This window comes from Rhinolophus sinicus, chromosome 5 (assembly GCF_057876585.1).
Source record: "Rhinolophus sinicus isolate RSI-liver-muscle chromosome 5, RSI-T2T, whole genome shotgun sequence".
NCBI classification, from domain to species: Eukaryota; Metazoa; Chordata; class Mammalia; order Chiroptera; family Rhinolophidae; genus Rhinolophus; species Rhinolophus sinicus.
Window position 1 is genome coordinate 91,989,344 of NC_142505.1, and position 16,961 is coordinate 92,006,304.

The 16,961-nt window shown below is 44.5% G+C and overlaps 1 protein-coding gene across 6 annotated transcripts in view; it reads left to right on the forward strand.

Moving 5' to 3' along the window:
* The first annotated feature begins 1,349 nt into the window (after nucleotides 1–1,349).
* GRIA1 (glutamate ionotropic receptor AMPA type subunit 1) overlaps nucleotides 1,350–16,961 on the forward strand; it is a 291,242-nt gene continuing 275,630 nt past the window's right edge. For 2 of the 6 annotated variants that reach the window (XM_088798749.1, XM_019750392.3), the window contains exons 1-2: nucleotides 1,530–1,829; nucleotides 4,801–4,938. In XM_088798749.1, coding sequence (XP_088654875.1) covers nucleotides 1,748–1,829; nucleotides 4,801–4,938 — 220 coding nt within the window. In that variant the 5' untranslated portion in view covers nucleotides 1,530–1,747. Of the gene's footprint in view, nucleotides 1,830–4,800; nucleotides 4,939–16,961 lie in introns of all 6 variants that reach the window. The other 4 variants (XM_019750390.3, XM_019750391.3, XM_074313815.2 and 1 more) reach the window with 4 other exon arrangements.

The following is a 16,961-nucleotide window of genomic DNA, read 5'->3' on the forward strand; positions in this document are numbered from 1 at the left end:
CTAATAAATACATGTGAAAGTGCTCAAGAAATGATAAAGCATCTGACCTCTAAGATGGTCCTTGGTTAGGGGCTCCATTGAACATGATCAGAATTTCTTGCAAATCCCAGCCCTTGTAGCTGTCCTGCGAATGTGTGTGATTATGCAGTCTTGGTGAGGGAAGTGAGGAGTTTTGGGATAAAATGGCCCAGTCAAGTGCCAAAGCAAAATCGGATCTGTTCTCCCTCTTTCTAGCTGGGGAAAGGCAGGCTTTCCTGTGCTGGATTATCATCTGTCTGGTGGGAGTTCTGATCAGAGCACGTGGGTCAATTGCTAATGCTCAGAGCATTCAAGTCCATCGGTTGGACCATATTTTCATTCCAAGGGTCTAGACTCCATCACGTCTTCATGCTTTAATCCCTGGAGCCTCAGTTTTTTCATCTGTAAAATAAGGGTCCTGGCCGCTTCATAGGGCTGGCGTGAGAGCGGGGTGACACTGTGAAGTTGCTTCAGAAACTGTCAAGTGCTCCGTGACAGTTAGTGACTGGCGCTTTGCAACCCACACTATTTCCCTGAACACACCTGTTCTCTCTGCAGGTGATTTGAGTGGAAGCCCCCACCCAGGAGGGTCTGTGGCATCCCACGTTACACGCCAATGGCCGGCATCCAGAGACAACAGAAAGAAGCCTGAGTCCTCTCACTAGAATCCCTGCAAAATGACTCATGTAATTGCTCTGTGTAAGTATCCTTCGCCTTCATTGTACACCCACACATTCTGATGCTAAAGTCTCCTGTGGAATGCAGAGAAAAGGGGCAGGGGGCCCACTTTCAATGCCTGGGATTGAAGAGCCCACCATTCCGCTGGTAAAGGCAGTGGGGGACTTCCAAATGTCCAAGTCAAGGCACCTGCCAATCATTCCAGACCCTCAGGGTTGACTTTCTGTCATTCCTCCTATTAGGAGGGGGAAAGGTTTTTTTCTCCTTTAAAGCTCCTAGGAGGGATTTCTAGGGTCTTCCCCTCAGGAATTAGTTGTAGGAATAATTGGGCCAGTGGAGTGTAGGAGATAAATCCAGCACAGCCGGTTCGCTCCTAGAAAAAGTGACCTAGATCAAGCAGCGAGTGGATGGAGGACAATCGTGGGGACCCCCTGCCACCTACTGACTTGCAGCTGAACCCACATTCCCAGAAGCATCTGCCGGGCTGGGGGTTGGGGGAGGGGGGCAGAGAGCTGAGAAAGGCGGGGGAGGGGGAAGGGGACAGCGGGGGTTGTGCCTTTCAGGGCCAAGCTCCCTGTATCACACCCCCTCACTCACCCACCCACCCATCCGCCCTGCGCACAGAAAGGAGGATACGGTGAGGGCTGGGAGTCAGGGAGTGACAGGGAGAGGAGGTCGGCAGTGAAACTCTGAGCTGGCTCGGTGGGTATGAGCACAGAGCTTGCCGCCTGTGTGAATGTGAGGGGGAGGGAGCGAGAGGCAGGCTGCGCGGAGAGGAGACGGAGCGAGCGCTCGGCTAGCATGAGGACGGCTCCTCTTGTCCGTGCTCAGTTAATCTGGCTGTCAGTTGGTGTTAACGCTGCAGTTTAAGTGCTCGGATTCCAAGGGAAACAGACAAACCTCGCAGAAGGAAGAAAGGAAGCAAGCAAGGAAGGAAGCAACTGCAGGAGGAAAAGAACAGGCAGCACAGAGAGCGGAATAAAGGGAAGGGGGAGAAACACCAAATCTATGATTGGACCTGGGCTTCCTTTTCGCCAATGCAAAAAGGAATATGCAGCACATTTTTGCCTTCTTCTGCACCGGTTTCCTAGGCGCGGTAGTAGGTGCCAATTTCCCCAACAACATCCAGATCGGTGAGTGAAAGGGGCAGCCTGGGGAGGGACTTTGTGGGTCTGGCCAGGTTTGTGTGTGTGTGTGTGTGTGTGTGTGTGTGTGTGTGTGTGTATGGGGTGGCGGTCTGTGTCCCCCCCAACCCCCACGCCCAGTACGGGCTGTGCTTGGCTATCCAAAGCTGTGAGGTGATGGGAGACTTGGGCCACAGCACAGGGAGGGGGCTTCCCTTGATCAGATGAGGAGCAGAAGGGAAGTGTGTGCGCGCGCACACACAGGTACACACACACACCACTCACATTCTAGGCATGAGCGTGTGAAATGGAGGAACCAGTGCTTTGGAGGAAAAAAAAAAATCACAGCAAAGAAAGAGATGGTGGGTGTTGAAGTAGTTAACTCCATTGCTGGGTAGATGGTGCCTGATTCACTTACTTATATAAATAAGTGTGGTGTATGCATTATGTGTGGGATTGTGTATTAGAGATGTATATACATTTTTGAGAGAGGCAGTGATTTCTTAGCTGGGGCAAGTCTCTTTAAAGAGACCCTCTAAGACAAGGAGTGAAGAATGCTGGGTTTATTGCAGCCACTGAAATAATGCCAAAGGCCCCGCTCCAAGTCAAGGGGGCTCCCCCTCTTGCTCTGGACACCCCTAGTCTTCTCTCTGCTGTCTGCCATGCTGGGCTGGTGGCCCCTGCTCCTGGGATCCTGGAACTTCCCAGCCTTCCTTTTCTCCATCCCATCGATCACCCCCCTCTTCTTAGATTTTCCATGCACAGACATCGTCTGCTTCTCTCTCACACACACATAGACACAGGTTCCTCTCCCCTCCGCTTCGCTTTCCCCAGCACTGGGCTCCATCCTTTCAACTTGGAGCCACATTGCAACATGCTGCACGCCTTGTTGTTCCCCATTTTCCCTTCCTGGTTGTTGTTTCTCTAAAGGGACCCTCCACCCTCCCTGTATTCATGGGGCAGCTGACAGACATTGCTCCCCCTAATAAGAACGACGACGGGTGAAAGCAAAACAAACAGGAGCAATTACACCAATACCAACATGATAACAACATGTGTCCACAAGGGCTCAGGGATTCGGTGTGACCCGGAATCCCGCATGCTTCGGTTGGAGGCATCTGGGTTGATTTGGGTTCTGTTTTTTCTCCCCCAGTAGGGACACAGCTCCACGAGGGGAAGTTCCCATCACTGCTTGTTTGTGTTCTTTGTGTGAGTGTGTGTTTGTGGGGGGATGCAGTGCAGGTGGTATTTTTCTGGGCACACATGTGCTGCAGTATCGGTCTCTTTAGTGGGCTGGCTCCAGGGATGGTTGGAATCGCCATGGAGTAACTTGCTTTGTTTCCTGACACCTGTTAAGCTACATTCCGAAGTGTGTCTGTGTATGTGTGTTAGTGTCACACGTAAAACAAAACTTCCTGCCTCGTCTCAGAGACACTTCCCTTGCAGCCCAGCCTGCTCATCGCCACCCCCTCTCTTTCATTCATTGCAGGGGTGGAGGAAGGGGACTGGGAAGTGTTTGGGGTGTGGTCATCTGGGGGGAAAAGGGGAGCATCAGAATCAAGAAGGGTGTTTTTGTTTTTACTCTTTAAAATGGAGGCATATGAACATGTGTAAATCACTTGCTCTTACGCATGTCACTGTTTCTGTCGGGACTTAGGCATTGCCCATACTTTGCTGATTGGAAATGTTTGGGTTGAGCTATGTGGACTTGCTTTCATCAAGTGTATTTGTACGTATTGTCATGGGTATAAATGCAGAGGGGTGTATATGATATGTTTGCTCGTGTACCTCTGCAGAGTTTTCATCAGATTTAGCTCCAACTTGCTTGTTCAACTGATACAACCATAGTTTTGTTTTCAAATAAATGGTGGAAACATTAAATTAGAGAACAAATACTAAAAATACCACCACCAGCAAGTAGTACTTGATTCTCCTTGTACAATCTCTAAGAAAAGCCTTACAATCCATTTATTGGTTCTTAAAAATAAACACATACCCCCTGTATAAGAAGTTAGAAATGCATGATACTGGGCCCATGATTCCTGTTGGATCTGAGATCAACTTCTATGTAAACATTCATTATAGTTCAGAGTCTGGGAATAGCTGATTTTAGTTCCTAGGAATGTATATTAATGCATATTAATTCATTTACATGTCAATAGTAAATATAAAGCCACACACTCAGGTTTCTTGGAGCTGGAGGCTCAACAGGAGCCTTACTTGTGCTTTTTACTAGAATAGAATGTTCATATGCTCTTGACATTCTCAAGTCCCCATGTCTTTAAAGCCCAAGGTTCTACCATACAAATACACACCACGGCAATCCCTTATGTAACAAGTCATTCCTAGGGAGCTGGGATCATGAGTGTGAAAGATTTGCTTTGCAGAACATCAAGAGTTTTCAGAGGAAATGAATAATAAACCTGAGAAGTGATAGGATAGTTCAATTACACACAGGTCCTGGCAGGTGAAAGACCAAAAGTGTCAAAGCCAATGGGTATAGTGCCAGAGAAGCCCACAGGCTCCCAGAGTTAGTTTCACTGTACAACATTGGTTAGCACTACCCCCTGAAGGCTCTGTGCTGAGAAATGGGTTCAACATAGGACACCTCAGACACAGCGAGGGTTTATGTGCATGCAAGAGCATAGGCCACTTAAGTGGTTTGCACAAGGGAGAGGCAAGAGTAATGCCACAGTTCTCTTGTTTTCTCTGACCTGAGCTGAGTTGAGGGGTGCACAATCAAATATGTGGGCAGAGTGAGAGACAGCTAGTCAAGGCCCTTGTCCCATAAAAGCTCATCTGCAGACGTTGAAGCCTCAGCACCCAGTTGCATCTATTTGAACTCTCATCCTACCACTAAAGGCTACAACTAGTGAGTTTGGCGTGGGAGAAGCAAAGGGCCCATCCGGGGTGGGCTGGTGGGTGAAGAATAAAACCTGTCTCTAGCCCAAATACCGTGTTGCATTTTCTCTCCTCATAGGGGGATTATTTCCAAATCAGCAGTCACAGGAACATGCCGCATTTAGATTTGCTTTGTCGCAACTCACAGAACCCCCAAAGCTCCTCCCCCAGATTGATATTGTGAACATCAGTGACAGCTTTGAGATGACCTATAGATGTAAGTAATTGCTTCTATTTCTGAGATTTCTTTCTGCGATCGACCAATGGGAGGAGGGCCTGTGGGTAGGTGGTGGTGTTGCAAAAATGACTTGAGTTGTCATTTGTCTTCATAAGAGAAAACCCTCCAAGAAAAATGTCCAGGGCCTTTTGAGTAATTCCATCATTTGGTATTTTAGACCCTGAAGTGCTTCATGGAATGGGTTTGCTTTTTCACTGCCAGCTAACTTGAAATGCCAGCAGGGTGGGTACTTGGATTGACAGCATCTCCTCTACCTCCCAGAGGTTTGCTGGTTCAGCTGAAAGTTTCGCACATAGGAAACTTCTGAGAGACATCAAAGTGAAGGTTGTGACTTAGAGAATGTGATTTAACATGCTTACACCTTTTCCCACCCACCATTGAAAAGAACAAAATGTCCCTGTAGCTTGATAAGAAAATACACATGAGAAGTTGTATATATGGTTTCCCGTTTTTGAAAATGACCGATAATTATTTACAAGTTGGTGCCTTGATTGTTTCCAAAATGCCTTGAAATGATTGATGGCCTAAGACATGTTTTGTAGGATGACCTTTGAGCCTAAAACAGAACAGAGGTGACCTGAAGAAGGAGATGGGAGAGGGAAATTTCTGACATCTGAATTGAATGCATTATAAAATGGGGGCAACGAACACCATCCTGAGTTTTTTCTCACACCTAGGACTGAAAAGCAAACTGTGTGGTTGCATGATGGCCATTTTATGACAAACGAAAACATAAAAATTAATCAGTGGAGACATTTTCCCTCTAGGGATTAAGCTCAAGTAGGAAATTATGATATGGAAGTGTGAGCTGACCGGGCAAGAACCATTTAAAATCCAAAATTGGATTAAATTGCCACCGTAGGTTTTGTGTGCGACTCTGGACTTGGTGACTTCCGCTGAGCTGTGGATGTTAGAAGTCACAGACCGTATTTCCTTCATCTCTTCCCACATTTCCTTATGGTGGGCTCTCAGTGATTTCAGCTGAATGTGCTGTAAGGACTCAAAATGAGAATTCAGAATTCTCCCTATCCCAAAGACCACGTATAAGACAACGTAGACACAAATTCCCAGAATTATGATTGTACCAAATTCCATTTGTTGAGGACTTAAAGAGTGTCAGGAACTGAAAGTACTTTATAGACAGTTACAGTAACATTCATTGCCATTTATCGAGCATCTGTTTTGGTCTATGCAATGTACTAATTGCTTTTCATGTGTCAGTCACAAGCCCTGCACACTATGTTCTCTTTTAGAAATGGAGAAACTAAGGTTGCCACAGGTTACATAACTTGCCCAAGGTCACCCAGAAAGTAAATGGTGACCCTAAGAACCATGTCCCCGGGCACTGTGATAGATACACCAACCCCATGGTACCCTGATCAATTATACTGAGATTACCCAAGAAGCAAAAGGGAGTTTTGTGGGTCTTGTAAGTCAGTAGCCTAACAAAGCATCTAAGAAGAAAACCTTATAGTGCTTCAAACTATAGCTGTGAGTTTTTGTACGGGAGTGACCCACTGAACAAATAAAATAGCAATTCTGCCTTTTGGTAATGCTGAGGTTGAAAATCTTATCTACTGTGTTACTCATTACCCGTAAAAAGGAGCTGAAGTTTAATTGTTAAGTGGTAGTTTTGTGAAATCATCTTTATGGAAAGCTAGAGTGATACTGAGTAGGTATTTGGTCATCAGTTAACCTCCCATTCCTTTCGATATGGCTTAGAGTAGGGTATTTCGATGGATTTGCGTGTGGGCATCTAGCTATCTAAAAATGACCTGACATTATGGATAATCTCTTGCATGCATGTGAATACGCTCATTTATTCCCTGGGACGGATCCCATAGTGTTTGTCATACTCTCAAAAGGGTCCACTACTCAAGAAGGGTTACTTGCTTCGGGAATCAAGAAGAAGAAATGGCTAGCGTGTGTATTCACTCAGATTGCTGAGATCTGTCTCCAGCGGAGCTTGGTGGAAAGAGATGTTAACTGCTATCCTAGTGTCAAGATGTTGACTGACAGGACAAGATAATAAAAGACAAAAATAGGAGGAAATGTTCTGAGGCAAAAGGTGACGCTTCTGTATTGTTATCTTAACAACCCAAGACTTCATCTTTAATAGGGTTGTTGGCCATTTATCGAGAGATTGAAATATGATACAGGCAATATTATCCATGTGGTTAGTAAACCTGGAATAAATGGATCTGGGTCCTTGAACTTGATTCCTGCCATATACCAGTGTACAGGTTTCTGTGAATCTGATTATTCTTCAAATGTTTCTTCCATGTTGTGAACCAAAGTGGACATTGGAAAAATAGAAGATAAGAGGCCTTTGCTCAAAGTAGCTGACAGTCCAGTGGGGGCCACTGCTAAGGGGATTGTCTGAGAAGCAATAACATTATCTTGTGCTTAGGCCTTTAGTTTCTTCTCTTTAGCTCCAGGATCACAGGGGGTACGGAGCAATTTGGGTGGTAATGTGGCATTGTAATACCCAACCTGCCTGGAAGATTCTCTTGTTAATGTCCGTATGAGGCTAGAGAATCCTCTGGGGCTATGTTCATGTGGTCCATTGGTCTGGGAAACTGTACATCTGTCCCAATTTGAAGTGAGTAAAAAAAAATGTCAAAGGGAGCAGAGAGGTTTTAGGTAGGATGTAGCAATTAATCATTTATGGAAAAACAGGAAAAGCATCTTATTGATTTAATTTTTTAAAATCTCGCCTAGTAGTTACCTTAAATTAACTGCCTCAATCTTAACTCCAAAAAAAAAAAAAACACAAAAAAACAAATCTTTGTTTTTTCATAATTTTTGCTGTCATTTGATATTTTCTTGTGTATTTTGCTATTCATTATCCTTCCACCAGAGGGTGGAGAAAGGAAGGGAGAAGTGTAACAGGAACTATTACTACTAGATGTGTTGGCAACAGGGGATTGGAAAGAAAGAGTGGTTAATTACAGCATAGGGATGCAGGAGCTACAGTAAAGGAGTACTGCAAGTACCACTGGCCAGGATGAGAGTTTTGTGTCTTCTTTGCATTCACTCTTTCTCACTTTCCTTGTCTGCCATCATGAAGGGCTAAAGTCATTCAATCAGCAAACCCAAATGCCTTGGGATCGCCTCTGAGCCTTCTTCCAAGCTTACAGGGGCAGGTGTTGGGAGACTATGCATAGAGATGGTAGTTACTGAACAGCGATTCAGCTTATCCTGGTGCCTTTGTGGTGAGCATAAACAAAGGGACAGATGAATCACGAACTGGCCTTCTAGTAGTGTCTGAGGAGCACTGATGCAATTTAATTCCTACCTTTTCATTCATTCATCCATCCATCCATTCATTCAGCAAATACATGCCAAATGCCTGCTTCAAGCCAAGCACTGTGCCAGGTGCTAGGCATCTAACGGCCAGCAAGGGAGACACAGCCTGTTTCCTTGTGGGGGTTACGGTTTAGCCCAGAGGTCTTCCAACTTCAGTGCGCATAAAATTCACCCAGGGAGTTTCTTTAAAGCAAGACCTAGGGGTGGACTCGAGACTTCCTGAATCAGAATATTCAAGAACTGGCCCTATGGGGATTCTCTAGTAGTTAGTAGGGGAACCGAACCTTGAGAAACTCTTGAATGTGAAAAGGCTTCTACTCCCTTAGCAAACATTTCTGGGCCCTTCACCAAACCCAGGCATGCTACTAGGCTCTAGAAATGCAGACAAAAGGAAGACATATTCCCTGCCCCGGAGGACCTTATCCCTAGTAAGGCTGACTGTCCTATATATATATTTAAAAAAAAAAAAATTAAATGTAATTTTGTATGTGTTATAGCAGCAATTTGTAGGGAGTGTTAGTGGCCATTCTGAGGGTGGTGGTTGAACTGAGTTCCAACGATAAATAGAAGCTTTCCAGGAGGACAAGCTGATGGGGCTGGAAAGGGATGAGGGAACGGCATATGCAAAGGGAAAGAGGACACTGTAGAGTTCTGTTCTCCCCCTGCTCTAACTTCCCATGGCACTTTGTGGCTGGGCCTCTCACTGAACATTGATCAATTACTACAGACGGGATCACCAAATGGCCATCCACAGGCCAGTTTGAGGACAGAGTTTGAGAATCATGGAATTTCACATCAAAATTTGGGTATCTCAGCTCTCTTTGAAATTTCAAAAGATCTGACAATACTAGATCCCAGATTTGCTAGGATGGAGCTGGCAGTGTCCCATCTGGATGGCTTCCTTCCTAAGCAGCCCACTTCTCTCATTTCCTTTACCTGCCTGGCTCCTGAAAGCATTAAGTTTTTAAACCCCAGTGGATTTGTCCTGAAGTGTTGCCGTGTTGTGTGTTTATACGTCAACTCTCCCAACAGAATGTGAACTGCTGTCCAGAAAGACCATGTATGTCTATTGCTTGGTGATGCCGGGAACATCTGTCACAGGGCTATTCCTCTAACACAGATGAACAAATGTCTCTGGGAGCCAGGGAATCACACGGAGTCAAGATGCTGCGAGCCTTACCAGCAATCAGGGGAAGGGAGTGTGCTTAATTAGAGGGGGACTCCCTCTGTCCTGGACCTTCTTAGGAAACCCAAGGGCATTCTAACAAGATTTGGGGCATTGGCAACAGGGAAGTGTCTGCTTAGCTCTTGCCTGAACATCCTTCATCGCTTTCAGAGTGGCAAACTAATAGTCCACAGATGTGTTTTGCTTGACTTGCACGGTGCTTTTCAAAATTTGACATAAAATCCAGATTTCTGGCTTCCTTGAAAAAATGTTGGGCACCAGGCAACCCTGGAACCACATTTCTGCTCCGTTTCTATTGTCCGGAGCTGAGAAGTGCTGCCCTCTTTAAGTATGAGGCATAAATTCAAGTTTACCAAACACTCCCTCTTACATGTGTGGCCAATGGAACAAAGGATGTTGCTTGCCCACATCTGTAAGCAGCCCAAATACCTGATTTACATCCTTGCATGTCTGTTGTTTCATTATTTAATTCTATTAGCATCTTCAATTTGTAACAAATAGTTGAGGACAGAAAAGAAATGCAACTCCAGCTCTCAAAAAATTAGTCTGGATATAGTAATAAAAAGCATGGAGGACTGGTGGTGGCGTAAACATGGATTATTTTGCAGACTTACTATGTGGCAGATACTTCATATAGGTTGTCTTATTTAAGTTTTGTAGCAATGTTAAAAGGTTATTATCCCCACTTTATAGATGACGTGACTGAACTTGAGAGAGGTTACATGTCTTCACAATATTATGCATTGAAAAAGAGCCAAAGCTAGTATTGAAGCCACCTTTGAGGTTTCCTAAACTCAGTGAGCTTTCGCCCTTTCAAGATAAATAACTACATGGACACAAAAAAGTGAAACAGCAGGACAAGAGCCCACCACAAGAAGTGCCACCATGAAGTTTAGGATTAAGAGCTAAGACTTCCAAGGCAGAAGCTATATGGCTGCAGACAGAGAAGACATCGTGAGATGTGCAGCTGGAATGAGCATTGACGGGTAGAGCAGATTTGGGCAGTGAAGTGAGAGGAAGGTATTTTTAAGTGGATAAAAATCACAATATTTCTCCTCCCCACCTCCCACCCCCAACCCCTACAGCACATGTTTGTTTGGGGAAGGTGGAGAGTTCAGTTTGTTCCTGCATCCTCACTACGTTCTCAGATATCTGCATTTCTGCGTCTCTCTGGTTGATGTTACAATACGATTGTGGCTCCTCCATTTTTACCTGGTGCCCTCACCGTAAGACATGCTGTCTTCAATATGTATCTGTGGTTGGCTCTTGGTTCTTGTTACAATATTGATCATCATAAGCTCTTTGTGTGCAGCAAAGTGTGTGTGAACATTACTTCCTCTGACTAGTTGGAAGACTTCTGCTGAGTTGGGAGAGGTTCCTGTTCTCCTCTCCGATGCTTGAGATAAGGTATAGAACATTTGAAAAACTGTAACATCATGCATTTTTATTCAAAGCACTTTTAGTATCGCCCTCTATGGAGCATATGGGCCATCACTGCCCCATCTATCCCCTGGCAGACAACACTCATTGATTACAGAATTCTTTCCCACTGAATCTTGACCTGGCCTTAAATTCCCTCTCACCAGAGCATTCTAGGCAGCTGCTACAAATCGGTCGGAGTTAAAGTCAATGTAAGAGATAAAATCCATTTGCCTTTATACGGCATTACACTAGGAACTGAAGAAAATAAAATGTATTAAGCATTGATTTTCCCCTTGAGGCGCTTAGGTTCTTATAGAAGAAACACACACACACACACACACACACACACACACACTCACACACACACACACATTCAGAGGAGCAAAGGAAAACTTCCAGATGGAGGATGGAGGAATCAGACCAAGTTTCATAAAACAAGGACATCTAGATTGAATTTAGAAAGGCAGGTAGGATGTGGACTGGAGGATACATACACACACACACACACACACACACACACAAACACACACACACACCAAATTTGATGCTATGGAAACTATACTAGATTGAGATTTGAAGACATAGATTCAAACGCTGGACCCTCTTCTTAAAATCATTCATGTGTACCATTGGAGAAGTACCTCCCCAGCGACCCAATGCTTATTTGTAAAATGAAGCTCACGTGATCTCCAAGAGTTCTTCTAGGGCTGTATTTCTGTGGTGAGACTCTATGGAAAACTCCAGGGATAAACAATTATGAGGAGAAGCTCTTGTACCAGCTTTTGGTTGGAGGGAGGATCACTAAACAGACTGAGGATTTAGGAAAGCTCTGAACTTTCCCCCACCACCAAGTGGCACATTCTGTAAAAGCATGGGTGTTAAGCTTACTGTGGGCCTCAGGTGCATGCATTCACTATTGAACAAATATTTATGGAGTGCTTACTGTCGTGGACAGAGACAGAAAGCAGCCCTGTGCTCCTGAAGCTTACTGGCTAGTGAGGGATGCTATTAGTCAAATAATAATACAAATGTGTGTATCATTAGAGGTTGTGGTAAAGGTGTGAAAGAAAGGGCCATGATTCCCTGGAAGCATATTACAAAGGAACCAGCTCTGGGCAGAGGAATGAATAGGTGTTTGAGCTCAGAGCTCAAGGCTTTTGGTGATGTGGTGCTGGGAACAGGAGGAATATTCTAGAAGCTTCCTGGGCAGAGGCCTGGTGGTGAGGAAAATTGGTGGAGGGAGTGTGGGGCTGGAGAGGGTGGCAAGGGCCAGGCATGGTGGGCTCTGTTATGGATTTTGATTTTTAGCCCAAGAGTTGTGGGAAACCCACGGAAGGGTTTGAAGCAGAGAAGGGCCACATTCAGGTTTCTGTTGTCTCACCAGGAATCAGATGCTCCAGGGACTTTGCCACTTTCATGTTCCCTGGAGACTTTCTGCGAATGTAGCAATGACCTTTGTTCCTATACTCTTGTCTCCAGCTTGAGATGGAGTCTGGCATATGGGCAGATGGATGAGGACAGGAAAGAAGCTGGGGGGATGGGGAAGCTGGTGATTGTGTGTAGGGCTGACTTGTACGTGGCTCTGTGCTGTGCCTGTGGGTGTACCCATGAGTGTGGGAGGCTGATCCAGCACCAGGCCTGGAAATCTGGGGCGCATGTGTGTGGAGGCAGGGAATCAGCTAGGGTCCCCACTTTTTCATCCACAGGGAAGGCCACACAGCACTTCGTCTTGGTCTCCAGTCAAACCAGACACATCAGTGGTCCTCAAAATCACAGCGCTGTTCCTTCCACTTACATCTGCAAACTGTTCCTCCCATAGTTCCCTGTCGAAACTCGGTCCTTCTGGGCAGTCCTGGCTCTAAGTTCATCTTTTCCATTAAGTCTTCCTTGGCTTCTCTCATTCACACCCTCATTTTCTCTCAGCCCTTTTACCTGCCCCAGAGCAGGTGTTACACTCAGCCCTGGGTTTTAGTCACCTGTCTTATCTGCCCAACTGGACTAAGCAACGTGGGAGCCGTGGCCTCGTTTTCTTTAGCTTCTCATCACAATCTCCCCGAGAACAGGGGGCCGTGGTGCTAGTTGAATGAGTGAATGAATAAAAGAATGAATGAAGGCATAGCTGTATATCATGTAACTTCAGTGGCAGTGATGAGAATAAGCCTGCAGTATTGCTGTTTATGGAGTAGTGCTTTCATATCGTAAGTTTTGGCAGTTCTAGCAGGCTGCATTGTAACTTCCTGTGGAAGACTAGTGTACTACCTAGTATACTCTTCACGGCATCAAACTGTGTTGCTGGAAAGTGATGGGAGTGAAAACTAGTTGTAAGTCAAATCAAAAGCTCATTGCAGCTCCTTCTGGACTATTGTCAGTAAGGGACTTAAATGAGGTCTACAGCTCCGTTTCCTAAATAAAGGATTTCTGGTTCAAGGCCTGGCTGTACCCTTGCTGCTTTGCATGGCTTGTGCAAGACAATTCTCCTTTTTTGAAACTCAGTTTTGTTCATGTGAAGGTAATATTTATACCAATGCTGTGTGGTTCTTATGAGAAGGAGGAAAGGATAGTTGATTTCAAATCAACTTTCCACTCCATACAATGCCATGAGGTGGGTACTGCCATTCTCTTTTCATAGGTGAGGAAACTGAGCGCTCAGAGGGAGTGGGGAGTGTGTGGTTCTATCTCTAGACACCTGTGGGCTGAGAGGGCTTTCTTCATGCCGTTGACTGTTGTGTCCGCCCGCTCCCTTGTGGATCCTGAAGCTTCCCTTCCTGGGCAGCAGCCCTCCTCCTCCCCTGATATCAGCACTCCCTGCTTTGTCACAAGGCCACGGCCCTCTGAACTGTCAGGTGGCCTGTGCCAGCTGCGGTCATGAAGAGCAGGGTGATGAGTTTACTGGAAATCTCTTTTCACACCCGACTGTACTTGTGACTTTGGTGTCTCACAGCTTGTTGTCCAGAGAGTATGGGGAAGCCCAAGGTCATGGGAGGTCCCCCTCTCAGAGGATGCAGGTGAAATTGGGGTTAAGGAGGCAATTGGAGGCTAATGAAACTGACACCCAATGGTTAAGCCTGTCTCTGTGTGTTCGTCATGTAGAATCACTAGGATGGAAATGAACTTTTTGAGAATCATTTTCATTTTGTGTACAAAAGTGGTATGCGTATTATAGGGAGCCATGGGACATAGATACTAAACAAAATAAAATGTGTAATTACAGTCGTAAGGGTAAACTTCCCGTCTTTTTTCTGAACATATCAATTTAAAAATTAAGACTCGGTTTATATTACTGTCTTAAAAGATGATGTTTACTTATTGTAACATACATGTTACTTTGAATATTACACATTCATTTTTAATGTCTTCCTAAAAGCCTATGGTACATATGTATCTTAATTTATTTAATCTGTCTCCTGTTATTGAATATCTAGTTTCCAGAATTTTTCTTAAAAATAATTCTGTGACGATCATCCCATTAAAAGTTTAATCATTTGTATATATTATTTTGACTTTAAGATCATTATAGCCCAGTAGGACAATTTCCAATGAGATTGAATAGAATAATTAGCATACACAGAAATTGAAATAATTTGTTCAATGCCAATTTTGGCACTCACTTGCTATATAACCTTGAGAAACCTTTGTGTCTAGTTTAATTTCCAGATGTATAATATGGGGTGATAGTACCAGATTCTTCGGGGTATTAGAACAGCCAAATGCCATTACTTATACGAAAGAGCTTTGAAAAATCAGAAGTGTTAGGCAAATGCGGGGTAATATAATTAACTAGGCTTCTTCTCCATTAACATAAATGTACCATGAGTACAATGTGACTAATTAATCTTTAGTGTTTTTCCCATGAGGGTGGCCATTATCTATGAATGAATCTATTTTGTGGATGGGGAAAATTGAAATTTTAAGGAGGCTATGTTTACCCTGGGTCCAAATATGCAGTAACACTAAATCTGAAAGCATTTCTTTTTACTTATGACTCAGTCCACAGAATTGGACTAAATACATCGGCCAGAAAGTGTCTTTGGCTTAAGAAATTATTGCTTATAGGGGCAATGGGGCAACCCCATTGGGGTGGTGAGCAGTCAGGATGCTTTTGGTGGCAAGTGATAGCAGCTTAACTAACCAGGTAGTTTTGACAGGTACGGCGAATTCCAGGGCTTGGATGATAGCAGGACTAAGATACATCCTATAGATTTTCAGGCTTAGCTTTTCTCTAAATTGGCTTTACTCTTAGACATGTATATGTCACATGTCAGATCTCACATGTCAGATCCCAGTACGGCCAGCCTTCACGTGTGCATCTCAAAGTCCGGTGGAAAGGGCACTTCTCTTTTCCCATCAGTTCCACAAAAGTCCTGGGTCTGATGTCACTGAATAAAAATCAGGACACATGCTTATTTCTAAACGTGACACAGTGGCCAGGATGTTGTGGTATTTCCGTTAGCTTAGGCCTAGTCACATGACCATTCTTAGAGCTTGGGGAGGTGAGAAAGATCAAATGGATTGCTGGTTTCCATCAGCCCATCCAAACTACATGGATACGGAGAAGGAGCAGTTCCTCTAAAGGAAATCAGGATGCTGTTATCAAAAGAATGAAAATTAAATGCTCCGTAGGCAAAAAATTACAGATGTCCTCTCATGACACATCTCAGATGGGAAAATTCAGAGAGGCTGGAGCTAGACCAAGGGTCAACCAGCTAAAGCAGAGAAGAGCAACCAACAAGAGAAGAGCATAGAAGGGATTCTGGCGATAAAGGAAGATCAGAGGTCAGTGCAGACAAAATGCTTGAAATCAATGCAGACTAATTATATTTACTCAAAGCTGTGAGGAGACTGAAATCCCTGCCCAACCAGGAGCAAATCTCTGTCCCTGGAGCAATTTTAGGAGTTGCTGTCCACCCACCCAGAGTGGCTGGGGTGGGGGGGTGGTCCCTATAAGCCACTCTTTGACAAAACGTTGGGGAGCTATCAGCACTAAGATACTTGGTGATTCTGAGGCACCTACACTCTACCAGTGACCAAGATAGTCCCTGCTCTACTCACTCAAGCTATTGTGCACAAACTCTTAAACAGTCCCAGCTGGAATCTTGGCTGCAGATCTACAAATCCCACATACCAGATGGTAGGTTCTTCTAATTGGTTCCATCCCTTCTAGTTTGGGGCAGTAATGAAGACTTCCCTGTGCCTCAAGAGGGAGAACAGAGAGAGCCAGGATCAAACGAAAGAGGTTTTATCCTCTGTTAAACAGGCAGAGACCTTACGTTAGTTCCTGTTCAGGGAGAACAGGGTGGCATGTTTCTTTCACACTAGGTCATGGGTTCACAGTAGACTGAAATTCTAAAACTAATATGGATGAGACACAGGATTGCAATCATTGGTAAGTGGTTTGGCTAGAAAGGTCAACTGATCTAGGGGAGGGCTTTCATTTATTCAATCATTGATATTTATGGAGCACACTGGTAGTTTAGATTATTATTTGGTAATTATCCATCTCTTCCCCAAACTCCTTGGGAAGATTATATCTCCCTGATCCACTAATGTTATGTTTAGTCATACGACTTTCTTTGGCAACTGGGATAGTATTAGTCATGTTTCAAGCAGAGGCCATGAGAAGAGCATGCCCCAGAGAGCCTGCTGGCCCCCGAGGAAAGAGAAATACAACAAGCAGAGCTACCACAATCAATTCACAGACTAAAGTCTGAAACAGGGATGTCCCAGCTGACCTTCATACCTGTGAGCATGACAGTAAATGCTCATTGTTTTATACAACTGAATTTGTGGATGGTTTCTCATGCAGTAATACCCGACCAATACAAGCAACCATTGCACGTTCCACACTTTTTGCTAGTCATTGAGGGCACACTGGGGCACGATAGATATGATCCTGGTCTTCATAGAGCATATATTGTATATGGAAACAGGCAATAAATATGTTTACAGACTAAAAAAAATAATAGAGATCATTACTAGGGTCATAAATAGATGTGATGATAAGTCACTATGAGAGAATAGAATACCTACTCGAGATTAAGTGGTCATGGAAGGCCTCTCTTAGGATGTGACTTTTTTATTTTTATTT